This window comes from Balaenoptera ricei, chromosome 1 (assembly GCF_028023285.1).
Source record: "Balaenoptera ricei isolate mBalRic1 chromosome 1, mBalRic1.hap2, whole genome shotgun sequence".
NCBI lineage: Eukaryota > Metazoa > Chordata > Mammalia > Artiodactyla > Balaenopteridae > Balaenoptera > Balaenoptera ricei.
The window spans coordinates 104,290,516-104,304,875 of NC_082639.1; the positions used below are offsets into that span (position 1 = coordinate 104,290,516).

Here is a 14,360-nt window from a genome sequence, read left to right on the forward strand (position 1 = left end):
TTTCCCTCTAGAATATGGTAGATCTTTCACCTAAGAAGGTTTTAAAATTAATGAGGTCATCATTTTTTCACCTTGTTATGAAACTATAGTCCTTATACTGTGGAAAGTTATTGGAGCTGGTATAATGAATAATGTTTTGTTTGTGTTCTTGATGTGGTCAGTTTTTAATACATTCTGATGAATGTGCTGTCGTTGAAGAGGTTTGGTCAGAGAGATCACTAAATGGAAGTTATCAGTGGCTATAAGGACAAGTTTCTAAGTCATTAGGGGTGAAAATCACCTCCTGGAACAAATTATTTCAGCTTTCTTGTTTTTTTTTTTTTAATTTATTTATTTATTTTTGGCTGCATTGGGTCTTCGTTGCTGCATGTGGGCTTTCTCTAGTTGCGGTGAGCAGGGGCTACTCTTCATTGCGGTGCGCAAGCTTCTCATTGCGGTGGCTTCTCTTGTTGAGGAGCATGGGCTCTAGGCGCGCGGGCTCTAGAGCGCAGGCTCAGTAGTTGTGGCGCACGGGCTTAGTTGCTCTGCGGCATGTGGGATCTCCCTGGACCAGGGCTCGAACCCATGTCCCCTGCATTAGCAGGCGGATTCTTAACCACTGCGCCACCTGGCAAGCCCTATTTCAGCTTTTATTTTCCCATTTTTGTAAAACAGATGGAAGACCCAGAAGAACCAGAGCCCAAGAAAGTCAAAGGGTCTTCCCCTGGAATACAGGACACACGTGAAGCAGAGGATGGTACCCTTGAGATGGATGAAGCTCCTGAGGATGTAATTCATTTTTGTTTCTTACCTTCAGTGGAGTTGAGTGGTGGGGAAGTATTCATTTTAGGGAAGATCTTTGTCACCTGCATTTCTTGGAATCACGTCTTTTCAGGGGTCAACAGAACTATTAACCTTCATCTTTTCTCTTGCTTCCTCTGCAGCGCATCCTTACGTGTAGAAAAGCTGGTTCCATAATGCGGGAAGGAAGGGACAGAGTTGTGAACCTTGCAGTCGACAGGACAGGCAGGATTCTTGCTTGCCATGTGAGTACCAGGCTTAGGAGAAAATAACAAGGACTTGGCTGTTCCTTTAGAGACTTGTTCTTCTTTCGTATTCAGTGTGGAGGTGAATTTTTCTTTGGTCTTGTTAAGATTTCCTTATATGGTATTGCGTGGACCTATATTCCCTAACTTCTGTTAGCCCAACAACAGTAATTGCTTTTATTCTTATTATTATTAGCAAACATTTATTAAATCCCTGCCTTTCTGAACAATTTAAAAGCATTAACTTCTTTTTTCTGTTTTTTTTTTAACATCTTTATTGGAGTATAATTGCTTTACATTGTTCTGTTAGTTGCTGCCGTATAACAAAGTGAATTAGCTATACGTATACATGTATCACCATATCTCCTCCCTCTTGTGTCTTCCTGCCACCCTCCCTCTCCCACCCCTCTAGGTGGACACAAAGCACCGAGCTGATCTCCCTGTGCTATGCGGCTGCTTCCCACTAGCTATCTATTTTACGTTTGGTAGTGTATATATGTCCATGCCACTCTCTCACTTTGTCCCAGCTTACCCTTCCCCCTCCCCATGTCCTCAAGTCCATTCTCTATGTCTGCGTCTTTATTCCTGTCCTGCCCCTAGGTTTTTCAGAATCAATTTTTTTTTTTTATGATTCCATATATATGTATTAGCATATGGTATTTGTTTTTCTCTTTCTGACTTACTTCACTCTGTAAAAAGCATTAACTTCTTATTTAGTCTCAGAGTAACATTGTAGAAAGTGGTGAATTCCCACTTTACAGATGAGACAACAATCCCAGCAATATTAAGTTGTCCATGGTAATACAACTAGTAAGGGAAGAAAGAGAAATGTTCTTACAGAGAAAAAGCTAAATTACAAGTTGTCTCTTCTGGACTCACATCAACCTTTTGCCTTTCTAGGGGACTGATTCTGTGCTAGAAGTGTTTCGTATCCTTTCCAAGGAGGAAATTCAGAAGAAAATAGACAAGAAGATGAAGAAAGCTAAAAAGAAAGCAAAGTGTGTTTTCTAAATATTTACTACTAGTCAAGTATCGTGGGTGGGCCACATAGTACTGAAGAAAAAACTATGGCTTCTTTAAAGAAGTATTTACTCTGTTTTCAATTACCATTAAATGCTAGGGAAGATTTTATGGAGTGCTGGTAGTCCAAGTTTTTAATTTCTAAATACAGCTTCATAACTATCATATTCCTAAGTCTTGCACTCAGAGCCACACAGAACGAGAAAGGCAGTACAGGTATTTAAACATAGCTTCTAAATGATTTAATTCTGAGAGGCTAGTAGTGTGTCTTCAGTGACAGCAGCCTATACAGAAGGAATCCGGGTTGCATAGTGCTGACCTTTGGGACTGTGAGAAGGAAGACTGGTTGGACAGTTACATAATTGGAGTTTGGGGGCAGGTATAACCTTAAAATAAATAGGTCATTGTAGCTATAGAAATCAGTTTCTCAGTGGTTGAAATTCATCAAGTCTCAAAGAAATAAAAAGTCACCAGTTTTTTAAATGTTTTATTTGCCAAAGCAAATCTTTTGAGACCTCTGGGTTTTTTTGGCATGGTTGGGTTATAAGTGCAGAGTAATGGATTTTCTAAAAAGTCCTGAAGTTAGAGAAGTTTACCAGAAACACTTCAGTGGGATAGTTTGAACTACAAAGACTTGTCCCCAGAAATTTTATGGGCTGTTGTATTCAGAATCCGTTTATTGAGGGTACCCATTGGATGGAATAACACTTCATATTAATTGCGTTGTGGTTCACAAAGCGTTTTTACGTACACTACATTGTTTAATTCTCATGGTAATCCGTGTGGTTAAGTGACTCTTCCAGGTTCAAAAAGGTTGTTGGTCTCAGACCAGAACTTGACTCAAGTAATAGCAAAGCTTCTTCTAGAAAAGTTACAGCATGATAGTCTTTTTTTTTTTTTTTCTCCTCTAGATTAAATTCTTGCAAAGAGGAGGAGGAAGACCTTGAAGTCAATGTTGAAATGACTCTGCAAGATGAAATCCAACGGGTGACGAATATCAAAACTTCTGCCAAAATCAAGTGAGTGAAAATGTAGTAGCTGAAGTATCTGAGAGAAGTATCTGAAGTGTTGCTACAAAATTGTATTGGCTTTTCATGCTATTTGTAAGCAGTCTCTACGAATTGTATATTTGCAGACAGTGATCGTGGGCCTCACCTCCCACTGCTCACCATGGGCTCACTGATTCATCATCTCATATTTGTTTTATTATGATAGCTTTTTACTTACAGTTCTTTGCTGCCAGTTAAAAAGAAAAATGTATACCCCACATTCCAAAAGGATTTGCGGTCACTTATAAAAAAGAATACATGCACAGGAACAAATCAGAGCCAGTATCTGAGCTCAGGTTTCTTGGACTTAAAAGCCTATACTAGACTACTGTCCAATACTCAGAGCACTCTTATTTGTAAAATCCTTTATACTTGTTCAAACTTTGTATAGATGGAGGGCATTGCAAAGCTTTTCTCCTAGAAAAAAATTAACCTTGTGAGCTAAGATGGTTGCTGGAACATTTATGAATATTTTCTCATGCAGATCCTTTGACTTGATTCATACTCCTCAAGGAGAGTTAAAGGCTGTCTTCCTGCTGCAGAACAACTTGGTGGAATTATATTCACTGAATCCATCCATGTCAACTCCTCAGACTGTCAGGACAAACAGAATTACCATCGGGGGTCATCGCAGTGACGTGCGGACTTTGTCATTCAGCTCAGACAATATCGCTGTCCTTTCAGCAGCAGCTGATTCCATTAAGATATGGAACAGGTTTGTGAAATGATGCTTTCTATAGCTTTATCCAATAGTGTTTTCTTCTCTTTGAGTTAGTTTTTAATACTCTTGATGGTTAGTTATTCTTAGGGCCCTAAATACAGTTCCCTCAAAATGTATCTTCAGTGCATTTTGACTGTAGGCCTGTGGAGTTTAGAGTAGGAAAAATTGTCTTTTCAGATTTGGTACAAAAAATGTAAGTTTAGTCCATGTCTGAAGCTTATTGCTGTACTTGGCTAGAGAAAAACACAAGCATACTTCCTACTCTAAATTCAAATAGGCTGTCAGTGCTTTCCAGTAATTTTACCATGATTTCTCATTCCTCACTTTCCTAGATGACTATTTCACATGTTCTTACCTCTCCTCTCACCTCACACCTCACACCTCTAGCCCCTTTAAGCTGATGACCTTGCTTCCTACTTCACTGAAGAAATGGAATCATCTAGAAAATGTTCATATGCTTCCACCTTAGCTGCATCTGTATCCACATAATCTTTCTTTCTATGACTGTTGGTGCTCCTAACCAAAAGGTAATCACAAGCTGTATTTCTCCTTCTAGCAATTTTCCTCCCTCTCTTGCATCATTAATCTTCCCTCTCCGTTGGGTCGTTCGCATCAGCATACAGATACGCTGTAATATCTCCCATCTTGAAGGAAATAATCCTGTCTCATCCTTATCTCTCTCTCCAGTTATCTCCCCCCATCCTCTGACTCCTTTTCTCCATCAGGCCTTTATCCCCACCATTTCACCAAAACAGCTCTTGTCATCTCATCAGTGGTGTTCATGTTTCTAAATCCAGTGACCTATAAGCTTCGTTTGACACTCTCTTTGAATTGATAACTTTTCTCCTCTTTGAAACAGTTTGAATTTCATTACTTCCTCTTTCTCTGTGGGCTGTTTTTTTTTTCTCAGTCTTGGCTAGACCCTTCTTATTTTGCTGACCTCTAACTGTTGGAATACTTCAGGGCAGAGTCTTTGAACCTTTTCTCTGTCTACCCTCACTTTCTGTGATCTCTGGTCAGGTGGCTTTCTATATGCTGATGACGCTTAAATTTCCATCTCTAGCCATAGCCTCTCCCTGAACTTCAGACTCATATGTCCACATCCTTTGTTTGTATCACCCTTGGATGTCTAATTAGGCATCTCAGATTTTTATATGTCCAAACCGTACTTGTGATCTTCATTTCTTCAATAGTCTCCCCACCCTCTGTTCCTACAGACTTCCCCATATTAGTAAATAATTACTTCCTGTGGTTTTTCTAGCCCAAATCCTTGTAGCCATTCTTGATTCTCTCATGTCCAGTGCATTAGCAAATCCTATCAGCTCTACCTTCAAAACTTCCCTGGTGGTCCAGTGGTTAAGAATACACCCGCCAATGCAGAGGACACAGGTTCGATCCCTGGTCCGGGAAGATCCCACATGCCACAGGGCAACTAAGTCCGTGTGCCACAGCTACTGAGCCTGCGCTCTAGAGCCTGCGAGCTGCAACTACTGAGCCTGCATGCCACAACTACTGAAGCCCGCGCACTCTAGAGCCTGTGCACTGCAACTCCTGAGCCCACACGCCGCAACTAGTGAAGCCAACGTGCCTAGAGCCCATGCTCTGCAACGAGGAGCCACCTCAGTGAGAAGCCCGCGTACCACAATGAAGAGTAGCCCCTGCTCGCCATAACTAGAGAAAGCCAAGATGCAGCAATGAAGACCCAGTGCAGCCAAAAATTTAAAAAAAAAAAAAAAAAAAAGAGTATTTAAGAAAAAAAAAAACTTAACTGGAATTCAACCACATCTCATCACCTGCACTGCCACGACCTGGTTCAAACTACCAACATCTCTTATCTGTATTGTAATAGCTTTCTGACTGGTCTTCTGTGCTTCCTTACTTGCCCTTCTGTGGTCTGTTCTCAACACAGCAGCCATTGTAATCTTTTTATAATGGAAGTTATATCACTTCCAGGAGCTCCATCTCACAAGGACTAACTACAAGCCACAGTCCTTACAGACATTGTCTCTTACCACTCTCCCCTTCTCCAGTGGAGCCCCCCTGGCCTTTTCGTTATCCCTTACAGGCGACAAGAATGTGCCTGTGTCATGTCTGTTGTGTTCCCTTCCTGCGTGGAACCATCTTCCCCTTTTGGCTAAGGCTTTCTCGCTCTCTTCTCATCACATGGCCATCCTGCTGTCCCCTTCCCACCCTTGTACTCTTGGTCCCCTTCCCCCAGTGCTGTGTTTCTCCATAGCACCTGCTAGCACCTGATACACCAATATTTGTCTCATTTCCAGAGGATGTTAAGCTTTATGAGATTTGGGGCCTTTTCTGTTTAATTCATTGTTATATCTCCAGCACCTAGAACGGTACCTGGCATTCAGTAAATGTTGAAGGAAGTGGGCATTTGATATCTGTTTGTTGCGTGCATGAATGTTTATGGTCCAATAAAATGAACTTTACTTGTAAGGATACAGTATGCTAATTCGACTTGCAGTCCTCTGGCCTCACTTCTTTGTAGTGGCAGATCGGGCTCTGTTGAGCCCAGCAGATGCTTTTCTCGGCTCTTTTGTAGAATCTGTTCCTTAGGATTGGGAGCTGCCATGAAAGAAAACAAAGTTAGGTGCCACTTACTAATTTCTCCCTTCACTGTAATAAGCCAGGGTTATTCAGACTTTATCCTTTCTCATATTGATCACTGTGTGGCTAAGTGTGTATGAAACGTACATGCTGACCTCTCAGGTGGAGAAGCAGGTTCTCTTAACGTACAAGTTCTTTATTCCTTCTTTCTCACAGGTCTACGCTGCAGTGTATTCGCACGATGACCTGCGAATATGCACTTTGCTCATTCTTTGTACCTGGTGATCGGCAGGTGGTCATAGGAACAAAGGTAAACAGGCTTTTCCATGGATTTGGGGGACTTTTTCTACTCAGTATTCTTAAAATTGTTTGAGAAATCTGCTTCCTTTTTTAGCATACGGGAAATGTATTAGAGCCAGATAGTATGAGAGGGTGTTAGTTCATTGCCCTTTTTTTTTGAGGTTTTTATTTTTATTTAATTTATTCATTTTGGGCTGCATTGGGTTTTTGTTGCCGCGCACAGGCTTTCTCTAGTTGCGGCGCGAGCAGGGGCCGATCTTCGTCACGGTGCGTGGGCTTCTCATTGTGGTGGCTTCTCTCGGGCTCTAGACACACGGGCTTCAGTAGTTGTGGCTCACGGGCTCCTGAGCGCAGGCTCAGTAGTTGTGGCTTGCGGGCTCTAGAGCACAGGCTCAGTGGTTGTGGCGCATGGGCTTAGTTGCTCCGTGGCATGTGGGATCTTCCTGGACCAGGGATCGAACCCGTGTCCCCTGCATCAGCAGGTGGATTCTTAACCACTGCACCACCAGGGAAGCATGAGGTTTTTATTTTTAAGTTTTGTTTTCTTCGTGTGTTTTTTTTTTTAAACCAAACCTTATGTCAAATTATGAAGAAAATTAAAATCATGACCTTGAGATAACTGTCACTAACATTTTGGAGATCAGCCTTTCATGCATCTTTTTATGAGCACACGTGTAATTGTGTTTTGAGAAGACTGATGATAAAAGACATTAAGTACCAGCATCATGCGTGGCAGATAGAAGCATTTGGTAAAGACAGCCTGACTGATGAAGTCCTCAGCTGCTAATCAGATTGGGAGATAACCATGAGGGAATAAGCAGACATGGATTTGGATTCAGGTTCTTCCCCTTACGAAATGGGTAATTTGGAGCAAGTCATGTAACTTCTCTTAGTGTGTTTCATTATCTATACAATGGATTGGTGACACTTGCTTTTTGGCAGAGCCTTTCGTGCCAGATGGGCCTAGGTTTGAATCCCAGCTCTTCCACTTACTGGCTATAAGACCTTTTGGGCAAGTTACTCAACCCTGTGAGCCTTAGTTTTTTCATGTAAAATGATGTAAATAACCTGCCTCACAGTCTGCAAAGCACTTAGCACAGAGACTGGCTCCCAGCAAATAACTAATAAATAAGAACTTGTAGCAGAAGTAGCACGAATGGTAGTAGTAGGGGTGGTAGTTGGGAATAAAGTGGAATAAGGTCTATGGAATATTTTGAAAAGTGCTTTGCAAGTATTTGTCATTATTATCCCCCTAAACTAATGCCATGTGTGCATGATTATTTTGTTAGAAAAACCTATGTTATCATAATGGATATTTTTGGTCCAGCAAAAAGTGTAAAATAAGCTGGAGAGATTTTAGGGTCAATGTCAGTGAAAGAACATTAAATTTCAGTTAAAAGTTTTCCTCATTTTTCATTCATTCTTTTAACAAATGTCCATCCACTATCTGCTATTGGGAAAACATTTTGCAAATTGCTTCAAAGACTATTTGTATGACTCAGACAGAACCCCTGGCCTAGTCTCTGTACCATGCTGCTGACATACATGATCTCATTTAATCCCCACAACAGCTTAGAGGGGTTGGTGATATAAAGTCCATTTTTCAGATGGAAAAACGGGCTCATGGAGATGAATTTACCCACAGTCAGAGTTAGAGAGAGGCAGCCCTGGGATTCAAGTCTTCCACTTAACGTTCTTTCCACCACACGTGCACAGGCTTGTCATAGAGCAGGCTTTGCCACTGTGTGTGTTCCGTGCTGGCACCATGACCACAGCATATACATGGTCTAAACAGGAAGCGTGGCTGATAGTTTTCTAAGCTACTGTGATTTGTTTTTTTCAAGTTCATTGCCCTCCCTAGCATTGTAGGTAGTATTTCTCGTTATCAGTGTATTCTAGAGGGGGAAATCAAGAGTTGGTTAAGCCAACTACCATAGAGGATAGCCCACTTAAAGGATTGATTAAGTTTTTTAAAGGTTTTTTAGTTCCCCATTTGCTCTTATGTTTATTCTGATATGCCTGTGGCCATGCTATTTCCCTTTTGAAGTTGAGGAAACCAGTGGAAGTGACAGTAGTCCTGTACTACAAGGTTGTACTGTTCCTTAGTTGTACAGTATAGCAACCCTGCCAGGATTAACCCAACATGTCAGTAGGGGATTTAACAACATTTATTCACAGAGGAAGTACAGAGCATGGACCGTGGAAGCCCGTTTCCTGAGCAGTTAGCTACATTGTTGCTGCTTGGCTATGAAACGGTGTAGGTTGTGTGTTCATTTTGTGTCTTCCAAAGACAGGAAAGCTGCAGCTTTATGACTTGGCCTCAGGAAATCTGCTGGAGACAATAGATGCACATGATGGAGCTTTATGGTCCTTGTCTCTCTCTCCAGATCAGGTAACTAAACCAGATGTTAAGATCTGGGCTTCAGTACTCTGGCTGTACTTCCCATTTCTTATATCAAGTTCTACTGCTGCCTAACAGGGATTTCTCTCAGGGTTTCTTTAAAGAAAGCCCACTTTTGTCTAATCTCTAGATTTTATGTATGGTGCCGTATCTTGTGCCTGATAATATGAATAGCTGTCATTATGATTTGAGTTCTTGTTCAGCTGCTGTTGATCATCAGCTCCATGACATCAAATTGCTTACCCTCCTGACTTTTTACCAGTGGTTTGTGATACTTCTTAAGAGGAAATACTTCCTGGGGCAACATAATGTGGAGGATAGAGTAGACTTTTCTGCTCCCCTTGTAGTCCATACATCTCTGACTATATAAATCTAGTGATTTTTTAGTAAATATGTGAACCTTTTCAAGTCAATAACAGTGTATTTCCCTTCAAAGGAGTCACCCTGGAGAACCGTGTACTTAATTCCCGTAACGGTGCTGTTGCTCAGAACACTTTGAGATATTTTTTGACAACACCTTAAGGGATTGTGGCCCATTTATTTGAATACTCCCAATGGTGGCAAACCTTCATTCATTGAAAGTAGATATTTTTGGAAAAAAACGGAACCTGGAATTTAGACTGGGTAATGCCATTTGGGGTCAGAAATGAAACAGCATTTAAAATTTAAATAGTAGTAACATCTAGCGTTTGTAGAGTGTTCTCTTTTCCAAAGTGTTTTCACGTCCATCATGTCATTATTGTTTTTTTCACAATGATTTTATGAACTAGGTAGTCTTTACAACTGCACCAACACTGAGGGTCATTATAAGGTTATTTTCCCATGTTACAAATCTCTGAAATGGCAGAATAGACATTTGAGATCTAGTTTTCTGACTCTGTGGTCCTTATAGTTTACACTAACACTAAAATGTGATAAAACCAATTGAATACTTCATAGCAAATTCTTTTGACTGTTGCCTTACCCTGCAGTGTTCACTGAGTCTTTCTTCCTGATGCTGAATGAAAGTATAACTAGAACTTTACACTAGTTATCACCTGACTACATTAGTCTCTGCTAGGAGTTCTCCAATAGGATCTGTGGTGGCATCCCCTAAAGAGCAGTGAAGGGAGTTAAGGAAAAACCACATATGCTAATTCTTACCCCATGCCATTAAATAAAAATGGTCTTTTATACTATTTTGAGGTGTCTTATTAAAGTTTCTGTACTAAGATTTTTTTTAACGGAAATGTCATTTGATTTTCAGCGTGGCTTTGTGACAGGTGGTGCAGATAAATCTGTCAAGTTCTGGGATTTTGAGTTGGTGAAAGATGAAAACAGTACCCAGAAGAGGTGAGTGGACATTTTTTATTTGTGTTCATTTTTGGGGAGCGAAAATGGGGAACCATTGAATGGGTTTTTGACGTGTATTGATATTTCTGTTGAGCTCCAGAGGGTTTTTGGAATTTTTTTGTGCCTTTGTACTCATTTTTCTTGATGCTTTCTGTAATGCTAGGCTTTCTGTGAAGCAAACCCGAACCTTGCAACTAGATGAAGAAGTTCTGTGTGTCAGTTACTCTCCCAATCAAAAGCTGTTGGCTGTGTCTTTGCTGGACTGTACTGTGAAAATTTTCTATGTTGATACTTTAAAGGTACAGTGGTTATGCCTATGGATATTTGCTTTCTTTCTGACTGACCTTGGGTTGAGACTATAAAGAAGTGGCTTTGACTGTTCCCAGCAGTAGTATGTTTCTAAAAATACGTGAATCAAAACATTGCAAGTGCACTGGGAAGGCTAGGGTTTTAAAAGAATCCTTTGGTTCATAAATTTTGTTTAAAGCAAGTTGTGTTTCATATGTTCAGAAAATCTGTGGACAGAAAATCCTGTCGTAGCCAGTAGTTTTAAGAGCATTTCTAGGTGTCTTAGGCAGTGATTCCACACTTGGCTGTAAGTCAGGATCATTTGGATTGCTTTTAAAAATATAGATTACTGGGCTCTACGCCCAGAGTCTCAGTGGGACTGGATTGGGCCTGGAAATATTGTTGTGAAGCAAGTGCTCCAGAGACTTTTCAGCTAAGAGATCCAGAGAACGTCTCTGTTCCATATTCTGACTGAGGGAATAGGCTTCTGCAGCAGCCCTGGCTCCACTGTATTGCAGCATTCTTGGCAAGTGCATGCAGGGGTTGTATGCTAGATATGGGTACAGGTCGCCTTCAGTGGTTTGACTGTCTTCTTTGAAACTACAGACATAAAGCAATCCAGAACAGTCTTAGCGTTGTATTTAAAGTTGTATTTTAGATCTACAGGTAATAAATTATGCCTGTATTTTATAGACATGAGTTATTTATATTCTTTTTTTTTTTTTTAAATGTTTAGTTTTTTCTCTCACTGTATGGACACAAACTGCCTGTCATATGCATGGACATCTCTTATGTAAGTAAAATTTAAATAGTGTCTCAGTAACAAGTTGTCTTTTCTAAAATGCTATCTTAGTTCTTGGCTTGATAGCTTCATTTTAGTGTTTTTCAGTTTGTTGTATAACTGACTATCCTAAAAAAAATTATAAAAATATATATTACAATCATACCTTAAATATATATATTTCTTTAATGCTTTTAGAATATTTTCACAGATACCTGAATTAATCCTCATAACCAACTCCCTGTTTTGGATTCCCCAGATAGTATTTTCTTGTAGAAAAGTAATATAATTGGTAGAACACCCTAAAATATGAAGAACTTTCAAAAAGGCAGTCCCCTTTGTTCTGAAGTATAATGTTCGTAAGGAAAATGGAACTTTGCAATATTTACGGTATTTTGCGTTATGTATACTTCCAGTCTCTTGACCAAAGTCATATTTTTTGCAATGTCTAGTTATGATTAGGAGTGGCAATATATATTTAAAAACAATGTCTAGTCTGTGTAAAAGGAATTGGCCCCTGCTCTAGCTGTCTGCACTCAGTGCCTTAACAGAATAAATTGGTGTCAGAAAATATTTTCAGTTTTCTTGTTATGTTGACAGCAATTTGAACTAGGTGCTAAAATGGGAAAGATAAGAGAATCAGTGATAGGAGACATGGCATAAAAAGGGCTAGGTCGTAAACATTCTGTATAGTAGATTCTTTCCCAGCCTCATTCTTCTCTTTCCCTCTTCTCTCCCCCCAAACTCTATGACAGAGATTAGAAATTCTTTATTCTATCTATTGAACAAAGTAAACATTACCTACATCAAGGCACAACACTGTCCTGTAGCAGGACCAAAACATCTAGGCCACAGAGTTCTTGCTCACTTACAAGCTTTTTAAGTAGATCTGTAGGTAAAAGCAAGGATGTAGGTGCTCTTGGTAAAGAGATGAAATTAATTTTTTGGCATTAATGTTTTTGAAAGAAATGGGATACATGTTCTGGTTAGCTTTTCTCCAGTTAGAGTTTCAGATAATCAAGTAATGTTTTACTTCCCTTCCTCCTAGGATGGAGCACTGATAGCAACTGGCTCTGCCGACAGGAACGTGAAGATCTGGGGTCTGGACTTCGGGGACTGCCACAAGTCTCTGTTTGCACATGATGACAGGTAGGTGTCATCTTTTCAAAGATCTCCCGTTGAGTCACCTGTAGGTATCATTTCCCGGGAGTATCTGTGTCTATTATTTAGTGTTCTCAGATAGTCAGAAGTGAAAAATTCTAAAATATAAATAGTCAAACACTCTAGAACTAGCTGTTCAAAAGCTATTTACGTGTATAAGACTCTTTTTAATGATGAGGAATTTGATGACATTTGAGTACTTCTCTCACTTTTCAGTGTGATGTACCTAAAGTTTGTACCCAAGTCTCACCTCTTCTTCACTGCTGGGAAAGACCATAAGATTAAGCAGTGGGATGCAGACAAATTTGAACACATACAAACTCTGGAGGTAACCTCTTGCCTGCTTTGCTTGCTCGGTACTTAAGAACTTCTTTTAAGATCAAGTGTTGATTTCCCACTAATGTAAGCAGTTAGCGGTCTATGAATAAGGTATTCTTACTCAGGATTTTTGTTTTCTGTCCTTTCTCTCTGCAGGGGCATCACCAGGAAATATGGTGCTTGGCTGTAAGCCCCAGTGGGGACTATATTGTATCGTCGTCCCATGACAAATCTCTGAGACTTTGGGAGAGAACAAGGGAGCCTCTTATTCTTGAGGAAGAAAGGGAGATGGTAAGGAGTTCAGCCTTGGTTACAAATGTGCTGGTGGGTGTCAGTATCTGACACGCTGTCTCAGCTCGAATTTCCTGTCTAGTGCTGTCACACCTCAGTCAGTGCAAGTCCATTGAGCTCCAAAAGATGTTTCCAAGACTGCTGACACCACTTCGGCAGCCAAACGGAGACAGAGATGCCATAAGGGGGTTGGATTGTGAAAGAAGCAGCTTCTCACTCTCTCATTTCACTTCACATAGGGGTCATGTTTTTTCTTTGAAATTAATTCATATCTATCTCTTTTCAGCAAAGGGAAGCAGAATATGAGGAGAGTGTGGCCAAAGAAGACCAACCAGTAGTAAGTAAATCTTTCGGGACCCTCAGACTGTGTCCTGTAATTATCTTATTGGAATTTACTGTAATTGCAAGAATTTCTAATGGGATTAGAATTGGGACTAGATGCCAAAGTCGTCTGCAGCTGATATGGGAAGGAATCTGTGTAGTCCTTCTTAATCCAGCTGTATATCCTGATTTTATGGGACAAATGATTGACCAGATTTGGTATTGAATGATTGTCGTTCTGGCTTTTTTTTTTTTTTTAAGGAGGCTTCAGGCAGTTGTTTCACTGTAAATCAAAAATCAGAAAAAATTTGAGAAATTGGGCATTCTCTTTAAACATGTGTTGTAGAGCAGGGTATTCTTCTGATAATGCATATAACACATTTAACATAGTGTCTGGCACTTACTAAGTACTCAGTTAATGGTAGCTGATAACACCATGTAACAGTCATCGTAACACAGTAATGTCTATTCTTTTCTGGATATAAGATTAATTTATTGGCTCTTTAACACCTGTCAATGATATTGTTAAAGGATCTCTTTGTTCCTGGCAGGTTCCGGGAGAGACTCAAGGTGACAATTACTTTACTGGAAAGAAAACTATTGAAACGGTCAAAGCAGTAAGTTGATACTAGAATGCAGTATCTCATTTTTAATTTTTTTTTATTTCCAAAAAGTATTTTATTAAAATCTAAAGAAAAACACAAAGGAAACAATTATAAGAAATAAAAACAGCATGAAATTGCCCTTTTCCTAGATTTGACCCTAAAATCACCAAATAAGTGTTAAGAGC

At 40.0% G+C, this 14,360-nt stretch overlaps 1 protein-coding gene across 4 annotated transcripts in view; it reads left to right on the forward strand.

Moving 5' to 3' along the window:
- Positions 1–14,360, forward strand: part of WDR3 (WD repeat domain 3) — a 58,767-nt gene that overhangs the window by 11,036 nt on the left and 33,371 nt on the right. For all 4 annotated transcript variants that reach the window (XM_059928891.1, XM_059928910.1, XM_059928881.1 and 1 more), the window contains exons 7-21: positions 655–768; positions 924–1,025; positions 1,926–2,023; positions 2,957–3,064; positions 3,579–3,809; positions 6,594–6,687; positions 8,968–9,069; positions 10,325–10,410; positions 10,574–10,709; positions 11,435–11,491; positions 12,528–12,628; positions 12,857–12,968; positions 13,115–13,249; positions 13,536–13,586; positions 14,122–14,187. In XM_059928891.1, the coding sequence (XP_059784874.1) occupies positions 655–768; positions 924–1,025; positions 1,926–2,023; positions 2,957–3,064; positions 3,579–3,809; positions 6,594–6,687; positions 8,968–9,069; positions 10,325–10,410; positions 10,574–10,709; positions 11,435–11,491; positions 12,528–12,628; positions 12,857–12,968; positions 13,115–13,249; positions 13,536–13,586; positions 14,122–14,187 (1,593 nt within the window). The remainder of the gene's footprint in view (positions 1–654; positions 769–923; positions 1,026–1,925; positions 2,024–2,956; positions 3,065–3,578; positions 3,810–6,593; positions 6,688–8,967; positions 9,070–10,324; positions 10,411–10,573; positions 10,710–11,434; positions 11,492–12,527; positions 12,629–12,856; positions 12,969–13,114; positions 13,250–13,535; positions 13,587–14,121; positions 14,188–14,360) is intronic.